The sequence below is a fragment of the Ptychodera flava genome, chromosome 6 (genome assembly GCF_041260155.1).
Source record: "Ptychodera flava strain L36383 chromosome 6, AS_Pfla_20210202, whole genome shotgun sequence".
NCBI classification, from domain to species: Eukaryota; Metazoa; Hemichordata; class Enteropneusta; family Ptychoderidae; genus Ptychodera; species Ptychodera flava.
The window spans coordinates 45,504,361-45,516,650 of record NC_091933.1 but is presented as its reverse complement, the minus strand read 5'-3'; the positions used below and the strand labels follow the sequence as shown (position 1 = coordinate 45,516,650).

The 12,290-nt window shown below is 37.1% G+C and overlaps 1 protein-coding gene across 1 annotated transcript in view; it reads right to left on the bottom strand.

Moving 5' to 3' along the window:
• Window positions 1–9,899, bottom strand: part of LOC139135946 (F-box/LRR-repeat protein 5-like) — a 30,586-nt gene extending 20,687 nt beyond the window's left edge. Inside the window, exons 1-3 of the mRNA XM_070703731.1 lie at window positions 9,782–9,899; window positions 1,907–2,245; window positions 37–169 (exon numbers count right to left, since the gene is read on the bottom strand). Of these exons, the coding sequence (XP_070559832.1) occupies window positions 37–169; window positions 1,907–2,245; window positions 9,782–9,865 (556 nt within the window). The 5' untranslated portion in view covers window positions 9,866–9,899. The remainder of the gene's footprint in view (window positions 1–36; window positions 170–1,906; window positions 2,246–9,781) is intronic.
• Between the last annotated feature and the right edge of the window lie 2,391 nt (window positions 9,900–12,290).

Here is a 12,290-nt window from a genome sequence, read left to right as displayed (position 1 = left end):
AAAGTGACAAACCACTCACTAAGAAACAAAACTCACCAGTGGGTTTCTCAGCGGTATCTTTGAGATACTTCAGTTTGCTGTGAAGTTCACCGTGTCTCTCAATAACGGTTGCTTTGATGTCTTTCAACTCTTCATAGGAGAAATATCTCATCAGAAGTTCCTGAAACACCTGTCAAAATGGAACACAAAGACCCAAGGCCACTTAAAAACATGTATACTAGCAGTTACAAGTGTTTGATAAAGCTGGTAAGCGAGTATTTATATCATGATATTGGTGGCCTACAGTCACTTTACCTAAATTTTATAGGATTATATCGCATCACTGATATTTGTGTGTGTGTGTGTGTGGGGGGGGGGGGGGGGGCAGCAATTTTACAATACACAGTAACTGAACTATTTATCTGTCAATAACAATGGAACCATGGTCGAAAAATCATTTACCTATTATTATTCATGTTGACAATCAAAACTGATTTGATATTTGGCCCCTAAACAGACAAACTTTCAGGACATATGGTCAAAACAAGATAAAGTTTTTGGCCATTTCAAATATCATTTCTATTGACCACATTGGGGTATCATGACAACGTTGGAGTATCATGACCACATTGCGGTATCATGACCACATTGGGGTATCATGACCACATTGCGGTATCATGACCATGTTCGGGTATCATATCATAATCATGGTTGGTTTCATATCTTTTGTTTCAGCAATCTCATTAAAACTGCAAAAAAGATTTGGCGTTGGGGTTTGTGATAATTTGGGCAGTTCACCACAAACCAACAGCAATCTGCATGTATGGCTATGTATTTCTGTAAAATCTAGTGCAAAGTCTGATAACTCTTTGGCATTTAACCTTTCACCTCTACCTGCAAGCTGGTGTCACTGACCTTAAATAGAGTTTGGCTATTCAAGAGTCATTGACTTGTCTCACTGAATTGATTCAACAAAAGAACACAGTTTGTACAAACTACTGTTATGTAAGTATTGACGCATGAATGAAATCTAATGGACATGTACACTGGTTGAAAAATATACCGAGGGATGTCAACAACTGGTATCAAATTCAACACATCTGCAGTGAGAAGTAATGGCGACAAGATAACTTCTTGCACTGTCACTGCAAAACATTTACACATTGGTGCATTTTCATAATGGACTTATTGAAATGTGCTTGCACAAAGGAACATATGTTACTATTCAAAAACTAAGGTACATGGAATTTTACGACTGAGGAAAGTTATGAAAGTGGAGTTGTCCAATCTGCAATAATTACTGTTCAGTCAAAAATTGACAAATGGCAACACAAGGATTATAAATTGCTTGTTCTGTTAAAGACAATTGCTCTTTGCACATTATTAGAAGTTGTTAACATTTTCACCACCATTTTGGCTGAATGCTTTTTCTCCATTATGAAATTGGACCTTACTGAAGGTAATTCGCCTCAAAAAATGGTGTTTATATCAGTAGCTGAACCCGGATCTATTGTGTCAACGCCTAGCAGAATAAACACAGCCACAACCTCTACCTCACCTTTACAGAGTATAGGAAATGTGCACCTTGAAACTAAGTTTTATCCTTTTAGCTCATACTTTCTTCAAGGAAACTTTCAACCATTCTCTTTCATAATCAAGGATCAACCGCCAAAATTTAACAATATTTGAATTTCAAAATGGTCTCCATATCCCATGTTTACTCTATCATCTATGGGCAAAAATTAAATTTTTGATTTTTACAAACAGAAGACATGAAAACCTTTTACTCTCCCAGGATTCAAAATTAGTCTACACACGTAGCATACCAGCAAAATATGAATATGAGTGTCTGAAAAATCCCCTGTGCAACTAAATATTATAATATAGCACAGAAATCAAGACTCAAGAGTATTCATATTTAGCCTACCTCTTCTTCTTCCTTCAAATGTGGTAGGAAGTCTTTGGTGAATTCCTTCAGAGCCTTAGTTAACAGTTTTCCAAAGCTGTTTCTCTCGTCTTCAGTCTTGTCCCAGTTTCTCTTCAGTCCATCATCCACCATCTCCAGCATGTCAGTAAGGTGGTTGTCAGAGTGTACGTTTGTCACAGCCGCTATCTCAATTTTCAGTCCTTTCAGCCTGTGCTTCAGTTTCTGCATTATGCATTCATTTTCAATCTTTTCATGGATCTTGAAGTCAGAGAATGTCAGCCTTATCTTGTTAAGCATTGCCTCCCAGTCTACATGGTTGGAGAAATTTGTTCTTGACAACTGCAGTAAAATTAGAAATACTGGTGGTGATTACATAGCTTACACTTTTTCTGATAATACTGATATCACTTTCCAGACTGTGGCATATGAGAATATACTGGGTGTGAGCTTTACATTTTTCTAGGAATATTATATTACTTCCCTTGTCACAATTCTGACACAAATATTAAAGGGCCAGTAATGCTAACTTTTGATAACATTTTCACCATTTTTATTTTGAATGTGAACTACAATTCCTTGTTCTACTCCCCAAGGCATGTTGATATACACAGTATTCAGCTGGTCAACTCAGCAAATGTGTGTGTAAACTGCATTGTCATTGTAGAAAAGTGACTTCTGGTGTGGACTAGAATTAATAAAATGTAAACAATAACAATGCATTTTACACTTATAAACGATAAGTTGACAAGCTAAATATTGGGTCTTTTTAACATTCTTTGGGGAGTAGAATAAAAAGTTGTAATTGATATATGAAATAAAAATAATGAAAATATCATCAAAACTTATTATTACTGGTCCTTTAAGCTGAATAATGATGCAATTTCTGTATAAGTATCTCACACTTGTATGTTCCTGAAAATACTTCTTTACTTTTGCTTTTCTGGTTTGTCTTTTGAATATTTCACATTTGTCTCAAAAAATATGATATATAAGAGTAATCAAGTGACTGCAGTTGACAGTGAATGTGCATCAGTGGTCAGGGCCTGACGGTATCAGGTATCCTGACGTATGTTGAACTGAGTTGGCCGTGATATGCAGAGCACTAAGATTTCTTTAAATTGCACTCAAACTATTTTTCCTTTCCTTGAAATCAGGAAGTGGATAACTACTGCCAAGAGGACCATAAAATACTACATAAATTCTACTTTTGTATGTACAGTGTAGCTATTCAGTGTATTTATGCATCTTTTTGCTGTTTGTACATGTAAATTTTTGTCATGTTATTTCTCTGCCAAAAATAAAACTGCACATGGTCTGAAATACCAGTACAATTCTTGAAGTTATAATAATTTATGTATTGCTGTCATGTTGCTGTGCAAAAATACAATGATACAGAATGGTACATGACGCACCATATATGGATCTCTGTTTGCATTTCATGATAATCGCATAGCTTATTGGCTGACGCTGAGTCTGTGCACACCAAATATTCATAACATTATCACTGAAAGTCATTACGGATTTTTTTTTTAATTGATACATATTAGGTAGTTGGTTGCATTAGAAAACACATTTGTTTTTTTCATTTTTTGTAATGCCAATTGGAAAATTTAAAATTGATTGTGAAACTCTTTCAACCATGAGCTAAGTACAAACTAACTTCTAAGAAATGAAGGCTGGATAAAAGAAAATATGACATGTCAGCTCATGAATAATTCATAGGCATGGGATGTACAGGTTTGAACTATATGTGTAAACAACATTAATTCCATTACTTCCATACATTTACTGGGACAGCTTCTTCTGCAGCAAAATTGTTACTTTGCATTGTTCTCAGCACGTTGAATTCTTTGTTTATTTCCAGCTATAATTAAAGCACCTGATATTTTTTCTCTTCACAGATGTTAGCAAGGTCACTAAATGCTTGTGATCATGTTGTTTACAAGTAAAATGATATTCACAGAGTTGGCAACTGAGATATCAAATCAACGAGAAAATGCTCTGCTTCGTCCTCAACTTTGGCAATGTGTGAAATAATTGACAAATTCATCGCTTGTTTTGTCAGGAGGTTTATGTTGTGGTTAATTTTCAATCAAGAATCTATGTTTCATAAAATAAATGCATAAAAATAACCATAGTGAGCTTACTTCAGCATTCTAAAAGGTGGTCAATGTTCACAAGTTTTTTACTTTCCTACTCTTAAAGCCCCTGTAGCTGTAACTCTAAGTTTGTCGACGTGAAAAGAGCTTTCTTTTTTCTCTGGTTTTCTTTAAATTCTACAGATTTAAAGGATAGTCTTTTACCACTGAAAAATTGGACAAGTAAATTTAAATTTTAACCGTTCTTTTGATTTCCCGCCATTTTTTAAAATTGGTAATATTACAAAGAAAACATAGCACATGGTGTCCCAATGGAAAACATTCAGCACTGTGCGTTATATTTTGGACTACTCTGTTGTTTCTGTGAAGATTCCAATGCATATATGCACTGCGTACTGTGCTTTTTGCTTTATTTGCGTGAGGGCGCCATTTTATGTTTGGGCAAACATTTATTATTTATCTTGCTCAAAATTGCACATGTAGTCCCAGTGGACAGTTTATTCTACCTGTATAAACACCCCATAATGAGTACATTCCCTTGAACTAGTTTTAGTTTGGAAGTAAAATCACAAAAATAATGCAAAAAGATACAGCTATCGGGCCTTTAATTCTAACAAAGTCAAAAAATACCGCAATTATACGGCGTCGCTCAAATTTGATCAGAATTGGTATATACCAGTATGGGTTACCAATGATCAACAATAAATGTTGTTTCTATCTGTTCAGTGAAGGAAAATTCTACGTTGATGTTATGGCAATGATTTCTGCACAGTACAACCAGAAAAACAACAAGAAATATTTAAACCAGAAAAACAAGAATGACAAAAGTAATTAAGGTCTAACTTTAGGTACTGGAGGTCAACTTTAGCAACATGCATAGCAGAAACAAGCCCCTCTTAGTTTAGTATAAACGGTCTTCCCCCATCTACTGTCTATGGTTGCAGCTGGTCTGTTAATATGTAACAGTTCATAAACAATGACAGGAAATGAGTCAAGATCAGTGGAGTTTGCCTGTTTCTCACTGGCATCCTCCTGCACATTTGCAGGATTTCACTTTTTCTTACCTCATTTGCACATTTTTGACACTGATGTGTTCATTTGAACACATTCACATCTCAACCCCTGCATCTACCTGTACACCAAATACTTAGATGGTAGCTTTGGCGGTATGGGAGCCTTTGTGTGTGACGGACATACATCCGCACATACCCACAAATATACAGACATACAGACATGCAAATCAGATGCAAATGAACTGATTCAGCTCATACGATAACCTCACATTGGTACACCAAATGTGAGCTAAAAACAATAACCTTTAACTTACAAAGATGAGGGCATGGAAACCTATTTAAATTGAATTTCCTGTACATAGGTTCCATCATACCAGTGGACACAATAGGTGTCAGGTACTTCGTGTAACCACCCAGATTAACCACGCAGATTACTATTGAAAATAATAATATTCATACAAACAAGCCAATCTTTACTACCTACAGCATTACATTGAAAAATGTCAAGTGCATCCTGCTATGTGTATTTTACAATATTTTTGACAAACTGATGATGTCAAATCACCGTAAACAAAACACAGACGCTTTGTAATTATGGCACTGAGTATTGTGTACGCCAATGAGGCATCATCAGTTTGTGGGTATATCACTTGTAAAATGGTTCCCACCAAGGAAATGTTGTATCTGCATGACATTCAATCACTATTAAGATACTGTTTTAATGTATATTGTTCAAATCATATCAGCATTTTATCTTCCAAAAATCCATTTCAGCAATTCACCATACTTGAAATAAAGTTCAAATCGTAATTTGTGTGTGTGTTGTTTTTTTTTTGCACTTGCAATTCTCTATTTGGGGAAGAGTAAATGAGTTTCTTGCATGTGTTTCACTCATCCACACATTTTCTAACTTGCTTCCTGTTACAGACCAGATATGAACTGAAAATGCTCACGTGTTTCATTATATATTGCATTTATGTGCAAGTTGAACCTTTGCTGCATGCTTTGCTACATTTAAAGTGTTATGATCAACACAATGAATTTCACCACAGATCAATTCTAAAGGTCATTAAGTATTCAAATATGTAATTAGCTGAAATAAAAATAATTAATTTCTTTGAGTACTGTCATTGTATCACAATATAGCATGTGTAATTACCTTTGGTCAAGTCCTTCAAGCTCTATATGCCAAACTTGAAAGCTTGTTAGCTATTTATGCAAATTATGAATTAGCTGACATGAAAATGCAAAATGACTTTCAATACTGTTATAACCTGGTATAATGATCAATGTACACAGCATGTTTCGCCAAATTTTATCAAGTAAATGCCAGTATATATCCCTAATTTGGAAGGTTCATTAAATATGCATATTGGGAATTGGCTGAAAAAAATGTCAAATGACTTTCAATAATCTTGTATCATAGTATCTTTAATGTACATAGCAAGTTTTGCCAACTTTAGTCAAGTCAAAACAGATAAATATCGCTAATAAATGCGGGATATCGGACCGCAGGCGGGCGAAGATTGCATTATAAGCGCACCAACCCAAACTCACTGCATGGACATCACATTTACGAAATCGAAGTCCAAAGTCAACTACGTCATTGTTAGAATAAGAGAGGTTTTCCATAACACGGGAGCATACCACCACAAATTTTGCACAGATGGCGTTGCACTGGCATTGAAAAAGGGTGCATGGGAGCATGGGAACGCGGGCAGTTTCCCTCGCTATGGGTAGGAAATGCATTGAGCAAGACACACTTCCGGGTTCGCAAAAAAACGAGGATCCCATTTACGGGGCGCTCAAATATAACTATTTGCTGTGATACATAGCAGAGGCGTATATGTTTGTGATGCTGAGAATAACATCAGTAAATAAATGACGGGTTTTAAAAGTTGACGTTTTTTGCGATGAAACAGACTTCTGAAGGTAGCTCGCTTGGGGAACACGTCATCCCGGCCGCTGTCCGCTTTGACCCAGTAATTCACACTGGTTTTGGTCGGCCCCAGGTACCCAAGTCACTTCGACCCCGTCACACTTTTGCCTACATGTCCACGGAGACGATTCAACATGTTCCACAACAAAGCCAAGACAAAAATTGAAAATATCAATAAAATGGCTTCACAAAGGCTGAAATACACGATACTCGATGAAGTATGAAGTTTATGAAATGAAATCAAAATTGACAACACAAGTGTTTGTCTCGGGTAATACCACTTGAAGTTGAACTATTCTACAGACTGTTTTTTCCATACAGTGCAGTATTTGTCAGTGACAAATAATCTTTGCAATACATTTTTTTGCGATGAGCTGGAAATTTGATTAATATCGAGTTAATGTACATAAATATTCCGTTATTTACTGGGACACGTTTATTTTCTCGATCCGCTATCTGCGGACTACGTGCTGAAGTACATTGACTGTTCATGTCAACGATCGTTTCTCCCTCTGCAGAGTTTCTGTATCCCGTTCAACAACGCTGTACCTCGATCACACGATAGAGACGCTATGTAGCTGTGCAGTATTGAAACTTATCATAAAATGGCCACCTCGTCTAACAGTAACACGTATTGTCGGGATTATCGTACGGAAAAAAGACTGCAAAAATAAGACTTATGAATCTTCATCAGAATTGAACACATCATGATTGTACACGAGTATCAACCGTGAATGCACGTTGAGCTCGGCAGTTACACAAGCATGGTACGCTACATGCATAGCCCTACGAGTATGGCGACAGTGTCCGGCTTTGGCTACGCCGGGGGCTACGCCGCCTACCGGAGGTGGGAGGCGGCGTAGCCAAAGCCGGACACTCTCACCATACTCGTAGGCTAGCTACATGCACTGCCGGGATGCCGATCGTATGCATTCCAAGGCCTATCCCGGAATTTGTTTCACAAACAACCTCAAAGGAGAGCAAACATACTTCTATGGACAATGACGAATACGTTTCTTGGCGAAGCAAAATCAAAACAGTGCAGAAGTACATGAAGTAGGTCATGGCCTTGGACTCTGTGCACGAACCTGATTGGACACTTCAATACCTTTGACCCAAAGTTATTATTCATCAGCACTTCCATGCCATGAGGCTAGGTAGAGAACGTATTAGCCCTGCGTACGATGCTGTGTGTTCCGCTACAGCTAATAGCTGTGTGTTAGGAACGCACACAGGGAATGCACAGCGTACACTGCTTACGTACGCAGGGCTAGCGAGAGAGTTGCCAACATCGACGGTTATTTACGAAAAAAGAATAAAAGACTGGCATTTTTGGAAGCGATTGAGTAGCTGAGGTAGGCAGGGATACGACTTGGGCCCAAGAACGCTGAATTTCGGCAGTAATTTGGCTTTTTACGTCAAGTCCAAAAATGGATTTGAAGTCACCAACTCTACGTACGGGTCTTTGCAGGGCTGTGGTGAGCGGGGCTATTAGCTGTAGCGGAACACACAGCATCGTACGCAGGGCTAAGAACGTATGTACTCATTTCTGGCGATCGAGCAGCGAGGGAAACAATCAATTACCAAGGATAAAGCTAATTTGCTAAACGATATTTTATCTTGAATAGTGAGTTGAATGAGTAATAAAATATCATATTTTTAATGTTCAATACGAGGTTGAAACACGGAGGGACCGTGGTTGAAACCAGAGCTATCCAGCTGTAGCCAACCTGGACAAGCACTTTTCACAGCGCCCTCAAACAGTCGATTGTTTTCACTTGTCATACGCGGCGTAACAGAAAAATTAAAACTTTCATAACTTCATTAATATCCAAGCCACGCCCACCAAAACCTTTTCAGTTCTAGCCATTTGAATTCTGAAGATGTCTACCAAATTTGACTGAAATACGTTCAGCCGTTTTTGAGAAAATGGACCCACAGACAGACAGACAGACACACAGACAGACAGACAGACAGACGGACAGACAGACAGACAGACAGACAGACAGACAGACATCGCTGCGACATATGCTCACGTGTTCACACGTGAGCAAAAAATGCATATATATTTTTTTTGTGGAATAAGTTGGAAACTAATTCACAAACGGTCCGCATGTGTATTGGTATGTCAATGAGGCATAGCCAAGTAAAGTGCCAAAAATGCTGGAGCCTGGAGGTCAGGATATTGGAATTGCTCACGTTTGGTTAAAAGAGTAAGAAGCTCATGTGACCATTAACCCTATCTGGACCTACACTGTACTTGCTTTGTACGCAGACATGATTGACACTGCATAAACTGTAAACACCTGAGCTGACAAACCCCAGTGACCATATATAAGTTACAGTTTCATAGGTGTCGACAAAATGAAATGTTAACATTGTGGCGATGTCCGTAAACCTTAATTCTGCGCTTCTTGGGATTCCGTTGAAGAGTATAAAGTTGGTTCGTGGTTGATGAGTTGCCCAAATTTAGCAAGGTCACCGTCCTAGTTCTACTGCCGAATGACAATGATGATTCTCGACAGAATTTTCACCGTCGATTGGCGATAATATTTGATAAAGAAATCCAATTAGACATACATGATTTCCATACTGTCATAACAATAACATTAAAGGAGCGTCCAACCTTATTTATGATTGCACAGAAGAAATATACCATCGGCATGATAGTTTATCCTCCCATGGTATAAACAACATCCGGGTAAACACATTGTCGAGTGTACTATGATATAAGCACGACGGCAATTAAGACAAAATTTACCATTTAAAACAACTACTGTTAACACTTTGTCGCTAACAATACAATTTGTTGTTGTAATTTTACCTTGTCGGTCAATTCTTTAAGTTGTTCCACTATTTTCGAATGTGGAATCGTGAAGACATCAACCTCTGCTGGAGCAGGCGCCATTTTGGATTCATCTGCCTGACCATAGGTTTGGTCCATTTTGTATTGGCGGACACAGGTTCCAAATACGAGAGAAAAATTATAGTATCATTTATCCCGGGATTATTTATTAGTGTCAATCCAGAGATAAATTACGCACATGTCGCAGATAAGCGTTATCTTATCATGGTTGATTTTCTATTTAACATATTGATTTAAATTTAAGTTCAATACTGTGAACATTGGACAGAACTAAGGAAAGAATTGAAGATTTCAAGCTTGAATTTTCAAGTTTTAACGTGTTCAATATGGGTTCTTTATCTGGCATCTTAATATTTTACGGTTTTTGTGAGGAAACGTAAGCGATACCATTTACCCAAGGTAGTTAATTTACTGAGTACGAGTTGCCCTCAGGTAGCTAACTTACCACTACCTGGTCTAAAAATGGAATATTCCGACCCGAGCGCCCTCAGTGGCTAACCAGTGTATGCCGTGTATGCCTCTGCGCAACAGCCTAGTGCGACAGTCATCTGAAGTTTAGGGACGGACCATAAGATCTTGAGAGGGGGTGGTCAAAAACAGGAGAAAAAAATTTCAGAGCAGAAAATTAGGGAAAAAAAATCTTCAAACTAGTTTGCAAATTAAAAAAAAATAAATAAGAATACAAATGCGTAAAAAAATCTGCAAAAGTCTTTAAAAAATCTTGAATTTTTTTTTAGATTTTACCGACAGGAAGCAACTTTCTGTATTTTTAGTACATCCTCCAGGCACATTTTTAATTTTGATTTATACATTTAGAGTGACTGTATTCCTGATACTGGAAGTTTTGATTATCTTATCAATTAAGGACTTTTGTATTCTGATCACTTGAAAATTATAAAATTATAGAGCCTTTTTTCTACTTGTTTCCTACGTACAAACCAAGCAGGTACACTAGCTATAACATTGAAACTATGGTATGGTTGTCAAGACAGAAAGTTATATTTGCCTTTTAAGATCAAGGTGAGCAGATGCAGGCCACATCAGGTTCATTTTTTCACAGCATTTTATTGCAATGATGAATGCAAGAATGTGTGAACAAGTAGAAACACGTCAATAATGATAAAACAACACATCAAGTTATTATGTATTATTTTGCTTTTGAAAAGGCATTTTCAATTTTTTTTCTCAAAAATCAGCCTTAAAAACAACAGCAACACATTTTTTAATATTCAACAATACAATACGTAGAATGCCATCTATCCAACAAATCCCAACACAAAAACTCACAAAAAGGTTGAACTTTGAAGGTTTCTCTATAGCAAATATTGAATAAATCTGCATGAATAATCGTTTGTGTGTAGCAAATGCTGAATGACAATTATCTGAAGAATTTTTCCACCACAAAAAAAGAGCAAGATTTTAAAAATGTAGCAAATTTCAAAGAAATTGGACAAGCCCTTTCAGAGAATACAGATTTTTTGAACCATAAGTGGCAAAAATTGCCCTAAAACGACAAATATTGACATTTCATCACATCTATACACATCCAATCAATTTGGACATGCTGTACAAAGAAATAGATGCTTTGATCAAAAAAGGGCAAAAATTGCCCTAAAAACACAAATATGCAATTTCACTATATTTTACAAACAGCTTCTCAGCTTGTCAAAATCAATCGTAAATCATGAGATACGCATGATGTTTGGTGGGGTGAATGTACACATTTCGCCATGCAGTAGAAAGGAAAGCAAGGAAACCCAAATAGTCAATTTTCAAAACTATAGGAAGCTACTGAGGACCAAGAAGACCATGTTTCAGAGGAAGATGTGTAATCTGGAAAAACACTCAACAAGTGCCACCAAATAACACCATTTTAATCTCTATTTTTCAAAAGCTCCAACGGCTTGCGCGGTCGCTTATGGTGCTTAGCACCACATCTGATGGACAGATGAACTGTCATTGGTTGTGCAAAAATCAGTCTCTGATTCCACCACTTCTTCATTTCCTTCTGTTCCAGTATTAGGCAGTACTGTTGGACATTCAGTGCGCAAGATGATCTGCAACATTTCGCAAAATCTATCAGCAATATAAATCACTAGACCATACGTATGTTGGGGTTACTGCACACATTCTTATTTGAGCTAGTGATATGGATGTACATTGTATCCTCAGACAGCGTCGAACTAAAAAAAATTATGAATCTGAAAATTTACTCAGAAAAAAAAAATTAGCACAGCTTTTCTCATTTGGAAAATTTTTTTTTTAGAAATTTACAATTGTAAAAAAAATTCACAATGTCATTGTGACCACCCCCAAGATCTAATGGTCCATCCCTTAGTTATTCAATTTATTCTGGTTTGATATTTAATATGCCCACAGACCGGCCGCCGGCCGTAATAACTGAACGCTCCCTAATTCATACAAAAAGTCACACTATACTCATATGAATTTATGGCTCAGACTACAA